The sequence below is a fragment of the Astyanax mexicanus genome, chromosome 23 (assembly GCF_023375975.1).
Source record: "Astyanax mexicanus isolate ESR-SI-001 chromosome 23, AstMex3_surface, whole genome shotgun sequence".
NCBI lineage: Eukaryota > Metazoa > Chordata > Actinopteri > Characiformes > Acestrorhamphidae > Astyanax > Astyanax mexicanus.
The window spans coordinates 8,033,191-8,049,832 of record NC_064430.1 but is presented as its reverse complement, the minus strand read 5'-3'; the positions used below and the strand labels follow the sequence as shown (position 1 = coordinate 8,049,832).

The 16,642-nt window shown below is 36.2% G+C and overlaps 2 protein-coding genes across 8 annotated transcripts; both read left to right on the top strand.

Moving 5' to 3' along the window:
- The first annotated feature begins 669 nt into the window (after positions 1-669).
- Positions 670-2,998, top strand: LOC111195936 (uncharacterized). The gene is made up of 2 exons (XM_049471413.1): positions 670-1,162; positions 2,424-2,998. Exons 1-2 carry the CDS (start codon positions 1,091-1,093, stop codon positions 2,706-2,708), a joined length of 357 nt encoding a protein of 118 aa, XP_049327370.1. The 5' UTR covers positions 670-1,090; the 3' UTR covers positions 2,709-2,998.
- A 5,067-nt stretch (positions 2,999-8,065) lies between these two features.
- LOC111191621 (eukaryotic translation initiation factor 4 gamma 1) lies at positions 8,066-16,227 on the top strand. 7 transcript variants are annotated; one of them, XM_049471406.1, is made up of 17 exons: positions 8,068-8,474; positions 9,884-9,965; positions 10,987-11,126; positions 11,595-11,645; positions 11,760-12,107; positions 12,229-12,375; positions 12,532-12,765; positions 12,901-13,005; positions 13,219-13,371; positions 13,611-13,724; positions 13,874-13,985; positions 14,228-14,334; positions 14,570-14,681; positions 14,924-15,030; positions 15,318-15,429; positions 15,699-15,805; positions 15,959-16,227. In XM_049471406.1, the coding sequence occupies exons 1-17, from the start codon at positions 8,355-8,357 to the stop codon at positions 16,118-16,120; spliced, it is 2,313 nt and encodes a 770-aa protein (XP_049327363.1). In that variant the 5' UTR covers positions 8,068-8,354; the 3' UTR covers positions 16,121-16,227. The 7 variants fall into 7 exon arrangements, with proteins under 7 accessions (XP_049327366.1, XP_049327367.1, XP_049327369.1 ...); XM_049471409.1 differs by lacking the exons at positions 14,228-14,334; positions 14,570-14,681 and having other exon boundaries at positions 8,066-8,474; XM_049471410.1 differs by lacking the exons at positions 14,570-14,681; positions 14,924-15,030 and having other exon boundaries at positions 8,066-8,474.
- Positions 16,228-16,642: the final 415 nt, after the last annotated feature.

Sequence of the window (16,642 nt, the reverse complement as noted above, 5' to 3'; positions counted from 1 at the left end):
GAAGGAGGAGATGGAGGTAGAGGAGAAGGAGAGGGGCTAGGATAACCAACCTAGCTAACGTTAGCGGTTACTAATGTTACTGGGGAGAGAACTAACTTTAGTGATTAGCAAGCTAGCATACTAAGTTACTGTGGAGAGAGCTAACGTTAGCTGTCAGCAGGCTAGCATACTAATGTTACTGGGGAGAGAACTCACTTTAGAGGTTATCAAGCTAGCATACTAAAGTTACCTGCTAGAGAACTTAGCGTTAGCGGTTAGCAAGCTAGCATACTAATGTTACCTGGGAGAGAACTTAGCGTTAGCGGTTATAGAACTAATATTTGCTGTGAGTTAGCTAACTGGAAGTTAAAAATTATCCTCTTAAGATGCCCTGGCCCGCCCGTGGGCCAAAACAATGTCATAATTAAAAAAACAATGTCTCTTTTTAGGTGTCTGCTTATGGGATGGCCCTATAAACTCTGCACAGGGGAGAATGCCAGATGGATAATACATCAGTGTCTACACAAGACACTATTCTGCTGTACCCTTGTGAAAGCACCCATAGAATATTTTGGCCAGATGAAATCTTCATTCCTCTTTTCTCTGGGGCAACCGAGGCAATTTTGAGGAACGCCAGTGAAGAATTTCTCCGAAATGGTGCTTTGCTCAACCATACTCTGGTAAATGGAAAAATTAGCAGACTATATGTACAGCTACACAGCCTACCCCAAAGGCCTTCAGACTGGTCAGGTAGCAGAGGCTTTAGTGAAAAAGCACCCATGTCTGACAGAACCAGGCAGTCGTAATGGATGGATAGGATGGATGTATAGTCTCAAGTACAAGATGGGAAATTACAGATCAAAGCTCAGAAGTTTTGGATTCCCTGAGGTTACCTGCAACTCATTTAAGAACAAGCACCCTGATGACCAGTCTCCTGCAAAAAATATAGAGAAAGCAAGGAAAGGAGAAGTGCTGTTTCTTCCACACTATCCAGTAGGAGACAGCAAGGAACAGCAAGAGCTGGACTGATGTCAATTAATTGCCAAATCAAAGAAGAAAGACAGCACAGCCATCAAGGACTTGATGTGTAGAACATTCGCACATAGAAGACATGATGTCGTTACCCTACTCAATATCTCAATACCCTGCTCAATACCCTGCTCAAATGAGTACTCTTCTTCAGGTATTATAATTTGACCCCCACCTATTCTGTTGGTTCATTAACTGCCTTAATCATAATTTCATCATTGCCATTTCTTCTAATCATCAGTAATTATTACAGATATTCATATGTAGTGCATATAAAACAATAAGGACAGCCCAAGAGAAGCTTTGTCCTTTTAACATACAGTATTTATACATACAGGAATTTGACTGTTTTAACAATAAAGTTTTGGGTAAAATATATTTTTAAAATAATAAACTGTCATTTGCAGTATTTTTGTCTGCTTATGCATTTGATTTTATCATGAGAATTTCTAATAATTACTTTTACATTAAACAAATGATTGTAAGCCATTTTTATTTGTTGCATCCTGCTTTCACTAGTTAAAGGAGAACTCCGGTGTAAAATGGACTTTGGGTGTAGTGAAACATGATTACAAGTACTAAACTTTGAAAGTGCACAAGAAGTGTATTACATCGCATAGCACTGAGCTAATTCTTCAGACAGCGCCATCTTAAAGTTAATTCACAGCAAGTCGAGTCACGAGCATGAATGAATAGGTAGGATGGGGAACCATTTTCAAAATTAATTCAGTGGAAATGCATGAATTCCAGCTGTTGCTGAAAATATCTGGTTACTGGCGATATGAGATGGAAAAGTTCCAATAACAAACATAGTTCAAAATGTTTTACCATTCGTGCTCGACTGGCGACTTGCCGTGACTTAACTTTAAGATGGCGGTACCTGGAGAACTAGCTTAGTGCTACGCGACGTAAACAGTCTATTTTAATAAACCTCTTGTGCACTTTCAAATTACTTAATGCCTCATTTTAGATGCCAAGGCTCTCTGAATTCTACCAATGAAGTGTGGAGCTATTTTGAGCTTGTTAGCGGTGGCAAAAGTAATTTCTCTGCAGGGGCAAAAATATGTCCTTATACCATCCATTCTGCTGAGCTCTCTCTAAAAACAAAAGAAGAGACTATCAGTGCTGGTTCAAATCCTCGTTTCAATACCTGGCAGATTTTTTTGTGAATTTATTTCAATATCCACAAAATTATTCAATTTTATATATGCCAAATAAATATTATGTAGGATGTAATTTAAGAATATAAAGGCTGAAATAAATAATATATTATTCTGCCATTTTACAATCCTAAAATTTAATGATGAGCCTAAATGATCTAAGAGAGAAAATGTGTACTAGGACTGTATATCAGAAGTTGTGAAAATATGAGTAAATGTGGCATAAGTAAACTTATGATTTCATTGGTTCCCTAGCTGGCAGAGGAGGTGATGAAGATATACCTGCTGCGGAATCAAGAAGAGTCAAGTGAAGAATCTCCTGATGTAGGGATTGTGATTGAGGGCACCACTGTCCTCAGCGGTCTTGAGGATCTTAGCAGAGCCTGTTGCTATTTGTTGGGACTGACCTATGCCTTGGATCTGAGATACCCCAAGAATCTCAAATACAGTTTTGAGTTTTTCCAAAAAGTACTGCTGGAGCTGGATTCTGGAAACCTTTCCACTAAGGTTCAAAGATTCAAAAACTACCTGCATGTGTAGTTTCAAAGTACTGATCAGAGAAATCTTGCTGTTGGAATTTTCCATTGTCAATGTATATCTGAGGGAAGAGTCCACTGTTCTCTTTAAATGCAGGTGGATATTTCCAGTGGTAAAATACTATTTGGACTGGAATTGATTACTTGTTTAAAACCCATCTTCTATACCATTTTGAGTTTTTGAATCACAGCCTGGGATTTGACAAGAGACTAATACAAAATGTGAAATGTAGCATTTGTCCTCAATTAGCAATTTCATATTTTAAGCCTGTTAACTCTTTTCAAGATAAGAGATTTTTTGTAAAAATCCAACAAATGGATGTGTAATTTTAAGGCAGGAATATTTTATTCTAGCACAGAAGTCATTCTCAAGCTTTTAATGTATGTCTAATCAGACTTTTTCAAGTGAGGATGTTAGCTGAAAATGGGCAAAAATGAAAGAGGAATTCCGGTGTGAAATTGACCTTGTCTGTAATAAAACATGAAAAAATGACTAACCTTTGTTGAATAGCCATCTTCCGTTCTACCACAGCTTACGTATGCCCCATGTAACCCCATATAGCCAATTCAGAAAAGTGGAAAATATTCTGTATTCGAGAAAGCTGCGGGAGAACGTAGGTTGTCTAGTCAGCAAAGGTTAGTACCCTTATCATGCTTTTTAATACAGCCAAAGTCAATTTTAGACCGGAATTGTACTTTAAGATAAAGAAGAGGGTATTCGCTTTCATGTCACTTCCCGTGCTAGTTATGTTATTGGAATATTAATTTATTTGAAGATTTATTAGTCTAAATGCATAAGGTGCTGGAACAACCAGTGGTTCCATGGAGTTTAGGTGTGTTTCACCCAGTGACTGTAAAAAAAAAAACATTGATGCCATAACTTGGCCTGTTTCACCTTAAATCTGCTGACAATCATTGTATTATTACTTTAATGCAACCATCTCATGATAAAGCAGTTAGGCTATATATAGTGGTACAATAATTATTATTATTGTCTGATCGAATTTCAGGTTTTCCTTAATCCTAGGCAGCCTCTGTTCATTTTTTGCTGTTGTATTGAGTCTTAAATAGAATGAAGGACCTGTTTTTGTTGGTGTATTTCATATTTGAGAGGTTGAATTTCGTGTTCCACATTTGGAATAAATCTTTAAAATATTAATATGTCTACAGTTGCTTTATTTACATTTGATTCCATCAGATAATTTTACTTCAAGTAAAGTCCTCCTTAAGGAATAGGTAAATACAGTAAAAAAAAATAGTAAAATTTGATAACTGATAAGTTCAGTATGAGTAGCATAAATTTAAAAACAATTAGTGCATGTAGTATATTTTATGTAGTCCTCTTTACCTGACATTTCAATTATATCTACTCAATTTTTTAAAATTCTGCTGGCTTAAATTTTTTGTTTTATTTACTCTATTTTTATTTTGTAGAGCTAAATGTGATTACTCGTATCTACTCAATTTTTTAAATTCTGCTGGCTTAAAAATTTTGTTTTATTTACTCAATATTTTTATTTTGTAGAGCTAAATATGATTACTCGTATCTACTTAATTTTTTTGCTCACCTTTACTGAACTCGGAAGATTTATGTAAATGATTTCACAGATTTAAAATCTACTCAATATTTTTAAGTGTAAAAATGTTTCACCAAAAAAATTAAGTATAACACTGTTTTACTTTTTAGAGTGTTGAGGCCCAGTCGTGACTATTTATTTCCTCATCTCTCATTTAAAGAGGAAATCTTTACATTGTATATGAAAATGATGGATGTTTTCAAGGGGACAGTTACAAACAGTTACACAGAGGAAGTGATATAAGAACTATATATATATATATATAAGTAAAGAAATATGTTTTTAATTATTTTTTTCCCCCATTTTCTCTCCATTTTGCACGGCTAATTACTCAACCCTCTCGTTAGGACTCCCCCATCACTAGTGATACCCCAACACAAGAAGGGTAAAGACTAACACATGCCTCCATGTCACATGCGATACATGTGAAGTCAGACTCCGACTCTTTTCAAACTGCAGCTGATGCAGCGTTGCCGAGTATCATCACAGCGCGCTTGGAGGAAAGCGCAGCGACTCAGTTCCGATACATCAGCTCACAGATGCAGCCTTGCCAATTGGCCATTTGTGCTCTCTCAGGGCTCTGGTTTGCCAATGGCAAGCTACATGAATAGGATTCGAACCAGAGCTGCTGCTGCTTGTATTAAATAAAACACATATATTATATAGTCAATGACCATTGTCCCTGCAGCTAAAAATCCCAATCCAAATTGGCTTAAGTTTAATAATTTCCCTAAAGTTTGTAATTTGTTAGTGTCAGTAAATCTGACATTTTGATGCACAGAGGAATAAATTCTCTGTTAATGCCGAAAAGGGTAGGAAGTATGAGTATATAAAAAGTATGAGGATATAAAATAAATAAAGAAATTCAAGTAATTAACTTTTGATGAGTTCAGCACAGCTGTTAACTGAAAGCCTGAATTCTGTGTGACTCTACCTCATAAAAAAGCTGACTGAGAAAATCCAGCTAAGATGTGCAAAACTGATAATCTAAAATATAAAACATATTCGGGTTTGTTTAACACTTTTTGTTTACTAAATAATTCCATATGTTTTTCTTTCTAGTTTGGATCACTTTAGTATTAATCTATGATGTATATTTTTAAATAATGGAAAACCACTGAATTAAAGGTGTATTCAAACTCTTGACTGATACTGTATACTGCATGCTCTGTATGATCTCAGAAAATAAATGTATATTAATGAAAGGAATAAAAATAATGATAGTCATCATCATCATAATCATCATCAGCATCAATATCATAATTGTAATCATGTTATTATTAATGACATATTTTCTGTTGGTACCGTTGGTTAAGGTGGTATTAAAGAAATTAATAACATTAGTATTTATCTTCAGTAATTGATGGATGGAACGATGCATAAAGACAGTAATACAGGTGTGTGTGTGTGTGTGTGTGTGTGTGGAAACATGCACAAGATGAGTCATCCTGCACCTGGAGAAGCTCACACCTGTTCCCCGGAGACACAAACCCTGCCAGGTTCAATCAGCTACTCAAGGTCAGAGCTCTTCGCTTTTTTGTCTGCCTCCATCTTTGAAACACACACACACACACACACACTGGGCTGCCCATCAGAGCCCACTGCTGGAGGAACATTTTGTGCATATTGTTTTTTTTGCCGCTGTAACTTAACTCAGTATGGTAATGAGCTGTGTGTGCCAGATACACACCTCCCCATTCATCTCTCCCAACCCCTCCCTCCCCATAACCCCCCCCCCCTCCCCCCCCATGATACTATTCCTAAACGTGACACTCTGACGCACATGCAAACGCAGAACCTGCAACTCCGCCCACAAACCCTACCTGAGCCAATCCGGTTCAGCTCCCAGCTCACTACAGGAGAAACTCCCACTGGTCCAAATCCTCTTTAGTCTCAGCAGCTCAGAGCACCGCCATGGATACTGGAGACTAGTGGAGAGTAGTGCACACCAGTGCAGAACAGCACAGAGAAGTGTAGAATAATAAAAAAAAAACAGCACTGAACAATGCAGAACAGAAGAAAACAATGCGGAACAGTGGAGAACAATGTGGAACAGTCAACAACAATGGAAAATAACTCATATCAGTGCAGAACAATAGAAAACAATGTAGAAAAGTGCAGAACAGTGAAGAAAATTTGAAAACATTAAAGAGCAGTGCAGAACAATAGAAAACAGTACAGAACACTGCAGAACAGTGGAGAACAGTTTAGAACAATCGAAAACATTACAGAGCAGAGCACAACAATAGAAAACACTGCAGAACAATAGAAAACAGTGCAAAACAATGTAGAACAGCATGGAAAATAACCCAGATCAGTGCAGAACAATAGAAAACACAGCAGAACAATAGAAAACCCTGCAGAAAAATGTCTATCTATCTATCTATCTATCTATCTATCTATCTATCTATCTATCTATCTATCTATCTATCTATCTATCTATCTATCTATCTATCTATCTGTCTATCTGTCTGTCTGTCTGTCTGTCTTTCTGTCTGTTTGTCTCACTTTATTTCTAATTATCTGTCTGTTTATATATATATATATATATATATATATATATATATATATATATATATATATATATATATATATACACTTTGTAAAACCACAATAGTAATTAAAACATAATAATACAGAAATTATACAACATCATGGATAATAAGATAACAATGGATAACAAGAGTGTGTTCTGTTTCTGTTGTAGTAAGCTTGTTGTAACTTTCCAAATAAACTATTCATTTTTATTATATTTTTTCAAGTCTGAATCTAATAACACATGTATATACATGTATATTAATGTATATTAATCTCAGGCAGCTTTACTTAATTTTTTACAAGGTTTTTAATCCATATATGGTAACAAAACTCATTTGACATGTAAAAAGCATGTTTAAAAGCAAGTGTAGTAATTCCTTAGATTTTTTTTTTTCTCAAGAAAGTTTTTATTTTAAAGATTTGGTTGACTGCATGTTCAAATAATTGATATTTATAACCAAAAATAAATCATTCCTGTTACTGGAACTCTCTGAACACTCTTTGTGGCTGGTTGCTATGGTGTCTCTGCTTGTTGTTATTGTGTTGCTAAGTGGTTTGCTATGGTGCTTGTTATGATAAAATTATTCTATTAAAAATATATAAATATAATATTATATGGATTAAAAACATTGAGGGAATATTCAGTACTTAATAGCAAACTACTGAAAAAGTGAGAATAAATATAAAAATATGAGTTGAATAAAATTGTTCTATTAAAAATCTAGAAATATTCTATTATAGGGGTTAAAAACATTAAGGGAATATTCATCTTAACCCTTAATAAGAAACTACTGAAAAAGTGAGAATAAATATAAAAATATGTGTTGTGTAAAAGTATTCTATTAAAAATCTAGAAATATAATATAATATGGATAAAAAATATTGAGGGAATATTCAGTAGTTAATAATAAACTAATGAAAAAAATAGAATAAATATAAAGGTATGTGTTCAGTAAAATGATTATATTAAAAATGTAGAAATATAATGTTATATGGATAAAAACATTGAGAGAATATTCAGTACTTAATAGCAAACTACTGAAAAAGTAAGAATAAATATAAAAAATATGTGTTCAGTAAAATTATTCTATTAAAAAATAGAAATATAATATTATATGGATTAAAATGTTGAAGAAAAATTCAGTACTTAATAACAAACTACTGAACAAAGTGAGAATAAATATAAAAATATGTGTTGAATAAAACTATTCTATTAAAAATCTAGAAATATAATGTTATTTGGATTAAAAACATCGAGGGAATATTCAGAACTTAACAGCAAACTACTAAAAAAGTGGAAAAGGGGTATTCAGTAAATGTATTATTGAAATTATTGTTATTATGTATTATAATACATTATATCACAGCACTGTGCTGCTCTCTGACTGGTTGCTAGGTGATTTTGGAATCTTGAATTATGGGATGTTGGCAGAACTGTGATGTCACTGTGAGGCATAAATCCTACAGGAGTGACGGAATGTGTTCAGAAACTTCGCAGTCACAGTGTAGTTCAGTCGTGTTAGTTTAGTGTTGCGATGTTTAATCAGCGAGAGTTTAACTCTGACCGTCCACGGTCAAACTTTCGGTCCCAGCGGGCTAAAGACCACCCTGCCCAGCTGCCATTGGTGCGTTCTGGACCTCCAGCACCAGTGAAGGTACAGAAAAACACACTTTATTAGTCATGAAGATATCAGAGCTTCTTTTGCCTAAGCTAAATGTGTGCTTTTACATCATGATTAAGGGGAATATTATATTATAGGGGTTAAAAACATTGAGGGAATATTCACCCTAACCCTTAATAAGAAACTACTGAAAAAGTGAGAATAAATATAAAAATATGTGTTGTGTAAAAGTATTCTATTAAAAATCTAGAAATATAATATAATATGGATAAAAAATATTGAGGGAATATTCAGTAGTTGACAATAAACTAATGAAAAAAATTTTCAATAAATATAAAGGTATGTGTTCAGAAAAATGATTATATTAAAAATCTAGAAATATAATGTTATATGGATAAAAACATTGAGAGAATATTCAGTACATAATAGCAAACTACTGAAAAAAGTAAGAATAAATATAAAAAGTATGTGTTCAGTAAAATTATTCTATTAAAAAATAGAAATACAATGTTAAATGGATTAAAACGTTGAGGAAAAATTCAGTACTTAACAGCAAACTGCTGAAAAAAGGGAGAATAAATATCAAAATATATGTTCAGTAAAATTATTCTATTAAAACTCTAGAAATGTAATATTATATGGATAAAAACATTGAGGGAATATTCTTTACTTAATAACAAACTACTGAACAAAGTGAGAATAAATATAAAAATATGTGTTGAATAAAACTATTCTATTAAAAATCTAGAAATATAATGTTATTTGGATTAAAAACATCGAGGGAATATTCAGAACTTAACAGCAAATTACTAAAAAAGTGGAAAAGGGGTATTCAGTAAATGTATTATTGAAATTATTGTTATTATGTATTATAATACATTATATCACAGCACTGTGCTGCTCTCTGACTGGTTGCTAGGTGATTTTGGAATCTTGAATTATGGGATGTTGGCAGAACTGTGATGTCACTGTGAGGCATAAATCCTACAGGAGTGACGGAATGTGTTCAGAAACTTCGCAGTCACAGTGTAGTTCAGTCGTGTTAGTTTAGTGTTGCGATGTTTAATCAGCGAGAGTTTTACTCTGACCGTCCACGGTCAAACTTTCGGTCCCAGCGGGCTAAAGACCACCCTGCCCAGCTGCCATTGGTGCGTTCTGGACCTCCAGCTCCAGTGAAGGTACAGAAAAACACACTTTATTAGTCATGAAGATATCAGAGCTTCTTTTGCCTAAGCTAAATGTGTGCTTTTACATCATGATTAAGGGGTGTGTGTGTGTTTGTGGGTGGGGCGTGTGTGTGTTTGTGGGTGGAGCGTGTGTGTGTTTGTGGGTGGGGCGTGTGTGTGTTTGTGGGTGGGGCGTGTGTTATGGAGATGGACACGTACATTATGAACTCCGTCGCTTTTGCTTCTGGCTAACGTTTTTTTTTCTCTATGTTGCAGAACCGTCAGTATGTTCCTCAGGCCCAGCGGAACTTGAAGATCAACCCAGAGCTCAGGAGCTCGGGAACTGGCCCTGGTTACGGTAAGAATATATATTTTTGATAACAGCAGACTCCAGGGTGTTCTCTGTGGGCGGGATTTGCATCCTGATTGGTCTTTCTCTGTGCTTAGTGGGTGGGATTTGTATCCTGTTTGGTAAATTTATGCTCAGTAGACCTATCAGTTGGCTTTGTGGGCAAGATTTAGATCTTAATTAGTCTGTCTCTGTGCTCAGTAGGCCTATGAGTGTTCTAAGTGGGTGGGACTTAAATACTGATTGGTCTGTTTATGTGCTCAATAAACCTATCACTGTTCTTGGTGCGTGGGACTAAAATCCTGATTGGTTTGTTTATGTGCTCAGCATGCTCTGTTGGAGGGATTAATAACATTCTGATTGGTCTGTCTATGTTTTCAATAAACCTATTAGTGTTTTTTCAGTGGGAGGGATTTAAATCCTGATTGGTCTGTTTTTGTGCTCTGTGGGCGGTACTTAAATACTGATTGGTCTGTTTATGTTCTCAATTAACCTATCAGCATGCTCTGTTGGCAGAATTAATATTTTGATTGGGCTTTCTACGTTCTCTACAAACCTATTAGTATTCACGGTGGATGGGATTTAAATCCTGATTGGTCTATCTTTGTGCTCTGTGGGCGGGATTTATATGCTAATTGGTCTGTCCTCTAATTTTGTAGACTTTCAGTGTCTACTTTAAGTGTCAGGCTTTACATCATGATAGGAGTACATATAAAGACAAACCAGTGTACCCTTATCAGTGTTTATGTTAAATAACTTCAAATAATAAAATATTAAACAGTCAAATATTGCAGTAATGCAGTAAAAATTGGGTTGTGTTGAGAATATAGGAATTATTAGTATATGAGACATTGCAAAATAATCTCAACCTGGTAAAACCTGGAACACTTTCAACGTTGATGTTTATGCTTTACATCAGTCCAATAAACTGTATTTAAACCTTTTTAGAACCTGTTTTTTATGCAAGCATAGGAATCATACTTATTATTGGAACATCTAATAAAATTTATTTGATTCTTGTCTTTTTCAGCTGCAGAGCTTAAGACATATGTTCCACCGAAGGAGAAGATAAAGTATGAGCACGAGTTTCTGCTGAGCTTCCGATTCAGCAGTGCCAGCTTACAGAAACCTGATGGACTGCTATTTATTCCCGGGGTTGTGCTGGACAAGGTAAGGATTACACCCATGTCTTTTTTGGGTATTATGATGGGATGTATTTCTGCTGTACTAAATGACTGCATGCATCATGTAAATTTAAATGTAAATAAGACAAACACTAGACAGAAATAACAGAATTTTAAAGTAAATACAATAGAAAGCATTTTGAACTGATCCATTAACATTGTAAGAGGCCTGATGCACTGTGATCACTACACTGAAAAAAATTGTGCATTGGCTAAAAGAGGATTGGCTGAAGTTCAGTTCACTTATTTACTCCATGTAACATTTAAATCTTGAAACCGAATTGAAGTTACTTACATTTATCTGAAATTAAATTTACTTAAAAAAACAAATGCAGAAAGTTGCTAAACTTTTTTGTAAGTAAATTTTACGCATCAATTGTTTTCTGTGTAGTTTTTCATTTTTTTTTTCAGTGTAGTTTTTACCTTTTGTCTTTGTGTTTTCTTTTCTGTACAGCCAAACCAATCTTCATCCCCGTTCTTGGACTCCACTTTGCAGAAGAAAAAAGTACTCACCTTTTTTTCATTTCTTTCCCAGCAACACTTAACTACAGCTTAATGTATGTTTTTGGATATATTAATGGGTAGGTTGAATAGTTTTGATGTTTTTTGTTCTTTCCAGTCCCACAAAGAGCCATGTAGAGTCCTCCCAGACGTGTTCCAGGAGGATGTCCAACTCAACCAGGCAGCGAATGCGTGGAGGCCGGGACTGAAGAAGGCCAGTGAACGGGCAGAAGAAAAGAAGGATGATCCAGAGGCAAAGAAGACGCAGGAGATGTTGGGATGTTTCCGAAGCATCCTCAACAAACTCACCCCTCAGATGTTCGATAGGCTGATTCAGCGGGTGAACGAGCTGGCCATCGACAGTGAGGAGCGTCTGAAGGGTGTCATCGACCTCGTTTTCGAAAAAGCCATCAGAGAACCTCACTTCTCTGAGACTTATGCGAAAATGTGCCACTGCCTCGTAGATGTGAGTGATCCTGCAGAACCCTTCTCTTTTCATCTTCTATCTTCTTCACTTTCTTTGTGTCTCTCATTCTGTTCTGAACTTACAAGAACATACAAGACACTTGTGTTTTATTCCCATTCAGCTAAAAGTGCCGACCTCTGACAATCCAGCGGTTACTGCAGAATTCCGGACTCTGCTGCTCCGCTGCTGCCAGAAAGAGTTCCAGAAGAACAAGGACGACGACGAGATCATCGCAGCAAAGCGGAAGCAGCTGGATGCAGCGACAGAGGTGCGGTTTCTCAGACATGTTCTGCTGGAGTCAATAAGAAATAAGCTGATCATACTGCAATTTCAATGCTTATATTACACATAACAGCACTAGACTGAGATTTATGATTTTAGGTGGAAAAAAAACTGTAAGACTGAACTTGGCTCTTTTCTTTAGACTGAAGAGCGACAGCGGTTAAAGGAGGAGCTGGAGCAGGCTGAAAACAAGGCCCGTCGACGTTCTCTCGGCAACATCAAGTTGATTGGAGAACTATTTAAATTAAAAATGTTGGCAGACTCCATTATTCACAAGTGCATTGCCAAGCTCCTGAACGACAACGCTGAAGAGAGCTTGGAATGCCTCAGCAAACTGCTGTCGACTATCGGCAAAGGCATCGATGAGAGGGACAAGGTTTGCTCTTTCAATATATATATGTATATATTGAGTTATACTAAATTTAGCACAGTGCTATTAAATCTATCACATGTTTGCCTTCATTGTTGGCTCAATATAAAAGTGTGTGTGTGTCTCTCTCTCTGTATGCAGACTCTTATGGATCAATATGTCATCAAAATAGACAACATTATAAGGGCAAGAAAATCGTCCACTAGGATCCGATTCATGCTGCAGGACGTTTTAGATCTGAGACGGGTAAATACTTTCCCTTTCATCACCCTATTTTTCTATAAGATCTTAGAAAAAGTATTTTCTTTCCAAATATAGCTATTAGTTAAACATGAAAAGTGTCTGAATGCTGACTTGTGTTAATTCAGATCAGAGTTCAGTTTAATGAGCAGCACATTGCAGAATTCTAGAGCGTCAGATGTTCAGATGACCAATCCTCTTTATTTTTCTGTGCTTTAGAATAAATGGGTCCCAAGGAGGGCTGATCTGGGCCCTAAAATGATAGCTCAAATCCACGAAGAGGCCAAACTGGAGAATCAGGAGCAAGTCAAGCAGCAGTTTTGGCCAAAGAGAGACTGGACCTGTGGACCCAAAAACACCAACATCACCAAGGTACTTCCTGCAGAGTTTCCTGTAATGTGTGAAAATTGATAGACATCCCCAAATATACTGTTTACTCCCACTGGTCCATATAATTAAACGAAGGTGCAAAATAATTAGTAGTATCTTCCTTGATGTGTGAAGTGTTAAACCCCATCCCATACATCCTCCTACCATTCAGCCTAGAACAGTTTAGAGATGTTATAAGTGTGAATAAGTGGCTCTAATTCAACGACTGCTTTTTTTCTTAGCCTGAGGAGAGAAGAAAGTACAGCCTGGTGTTTACACAGATCCCCCAGGCTGTAAAACAGAGCACTGAGGGACCCGTGGGAATTCCAAAAATTCCAGACATCGAGGTGGAAGAGGTCAGAATTACACCTAAATTGTTCTGGGGAATATAATGTGGTGTATTTCTGTGTACTTTACAGTCTGCAAAGTGAAAAATACAATGTGAAGAATTTAGAGTTTAAGTAAAGTAATAAATATCTGATTAGACTGCATTATTGTGTTTTAGGCTGTACCTGAAACTCCATCTGTGCCGGAGAGCGCCCCCTCTGCTCTGGAGCTAAAGGAAGAAATCACTACAGAAGCAGAGGATGAACTCCCCGAGGAGGCGATTACACCAGGTGAGGGTGCCTTTCATTATTCTCATGCTTTTTATATAATGCTGCAATCAGGAACTGTCTGGCCTTGAGTATATTTAATATATATATATTTGCTTTATTATACCATATTTAACTATGCTATTTACATTGTCATGCTATTTATGCATGTTGTTTTTATTGATTGTAAGGTACAGTATGTTGTAGTTGAGGTATTTTGCAGTATAATCCACATATATTAATTATTTCATGCTTATGTTCTGTAGTAATTCAAGAAGTAGATCAGACCCCGCTTACTGCTCCAGTAGACCTGACGGTGACTGTAGAGCCAGAAGCCATTGAGGAGACAGTGGTCTACACTGATGACGTGATGGTAAGCAGCAAAACAGAGCACTGTGCATTTTTACAGACATGTGAAAGATTAGAGTTAAACTGAAATCAGAGTTTTTTAGAGTAACAGTACACCATTTAGACTGTGGGCATTTTATAAGGGCAGACATTGTGGACAATGTTAGAATTACGCCTGAAAAGTGAAAAATAAAATGTGAAGCATTTAGAGTTTAAGTAAAGTAACAAATAACTGATTAGACTGCATTATTCTTTTTTAGCCTCAACCTGAATCACTATCTGTGCCGGAGAGCGCCCCCTCTGCTCTGGAGCTAATGGAAGAAATCACTACAGAAGCAGAGGATATACTTCCTGAGGAGACAATTACACCAGGTGAGGGTGACTTTCATTCTTCTCATGCTTCTTATATAATGCTGCAATCAGGAACTGTCTGGCCTTGAGTATATTTAATATATATATATTTGCTTTATTATACCATATTTAACTATGCTATTTACATTGTCATGCTATTTATGCATGTTGTTTTTATTGATTGTAAGGTACAGTATGTTGTAGTTGAGGTATTTTGCAATATAATCCACATATATTAATTATTTCATGCCTATGTTCTGTAGTAATTCAAGAAGTAGATCAGACCCCGCCTTCTGCTCCAGTGGACCTGACGGTGACTGTAGAGCCAGAGACAATTCAGGAGACGGTGGTCTACACTGATGACGTGATGGTAAGCAGCAAAACAGAGCACTGTGCATTTTTACAGGCAAGTGAAAGATTAGAGTTAAACTGAAATCGGAGGTTTTTCAGAGTAACAGTACACCATTTAGACTGTGGGCATTTTATAAGGGCAGACATTGTGGACAAGGTTAGAATTACGCCTAAATTGTTCTGGGGAATATAATGTGGTGTATTTCTGTGTACTTTACAGTCTGCAAAGTGAAAAATAAAATGTGAAGCATTTAGAGTTTAAGTAAAGTAACAAATAACCGATTAGACTGCATTATTCTTTTTTAGCATCAACCTGAATCACTATCTGTGCCGGAGAGCGCCCCCTCTGCTCTGGAGCTAATGGAGAAAATCACTACAGAAGCAGAGGATATACTTCCTGAGGAGACAATTACACCAGGTGAGGGTGACTTTCATTCTTCTCATGCTTCTTATATCATGCTGCAATCAGGAACTGCCTGGCTTTGAGTATATATAATATATATATTTGCTATATCAAGATGATCACAATCACAACCTGAATCTTCTCCATATTTAACTATGCTATTTGTATTGTCATGGTATTTATGCACTTGAGTTTTTATATATTGTAAGGTACAGTATGTTGTAGTTGAGGTATTTTGCAATATAATCCACATATATTAATTATTTCATGCCTATGTTCTGTAGTAATTCAAGAAGTAGATCAGACCCCGCTTACTGCTCCAGTAGACCTGACGGTGACTGTAGAGCCAGAAGCCATTGAGGAGACGGTGGTCTACACTGATGACGTGATGGTAAGCAGCAAAACAGAGCACTGTGCATTTTTACAGACATGTGAAAGATTAAAAAGAGTTTTTTGGAGTAACGTTACATACGTATACATGTAATCTTAATCTGAATGTGTCTGTGATTAACTGTGTTCTCTCTCTCTTCTCTCTCTGGTAAAGCCGGATGGCGTCAGTTCCGTTCCAGAGAGCAACTCAACTGCTCCTGAGTCCAGCGGAATTCCATACAAGACATTGATCAGCGGCGGCTTAATCCTAACCGGCCTTTGCTGTTCTGGTCTCCTAATTTATCATGGAGCAAAATGGTTATTAAAAGGACTGTAAAGAGTTCTGCAGCTCAGAATCATATTTTATCAGTGGTGTGCAGTGAGGTCCCTTCTAGCCCTTCTGAGATTATGGGTGACAATAAATGCATGTAAATAATTACACAATTTTTTGTATTTTTTTTTCTTTCTCTCTGTCTGTCTGTCTCTCTCCCATCCCCTTCCTTTCCCTTCTCTCCCTCAATTCAATTAATTCTGGCTTTATTGGTAATTGGCAATTTCCCTAACTGTGATATCAAAACACACAAACAATAAAATATAACATATTAGGGCAAACTGATCAATTACAGTAACAGTAAGCAAATAATAACAGAGATAATAAGAACATGCCTTAAGTATTTGCATACTTTTTACAGTATTTTATAAAGACGGGTTGGATCTTTTTTATTGCTCTCTCTCTCTCTCTCTCTCTCTCTCGTATGTGGTTTTAAGATTTTAAGTGTATAACATCTATACTCTAAAATAATATATACTCTTTCTCTCTCTTAAACAAACACACACACACACAATTCAGGTGGTTTTA

Coding starts and splice junctions, on each gene's coding strand:
- LOC111191621 (XM_049471406.1), top strand. CDS start 8,355: ATGTTTAATCAGCGAGAGTTTAACTCTGACCGTCCACGGTCAAACTTT. Junction 9,966..10,986: donor GGGAACTGGCCCTGGTTACG/GTAAGAATATAT, acceptor TGTCTTTTTCAG/CTGCAGAGCTTAAGACATAT. Junction 11,127..11,594: donor CCGGGGTTGTGCTGGACAAG/GTAAGGATTACA, acceptor TTTTCTGTACAG/CCAAACCAATCTTCATCCCC.
- LOC111195936 (XM_049471413.1), top strand. CDS start 1,091: ATGATGTCGTTACCCTACTCAATATCTCAATACCCTGCTCAATACCCT. Junction 1,163..2,423: donor AAATGAGTACTCTTCTTCAG/GTATTATAATTT, acceptor TTGGTTCCCTAG/CTGGCAGAGGAGGTGATGAA.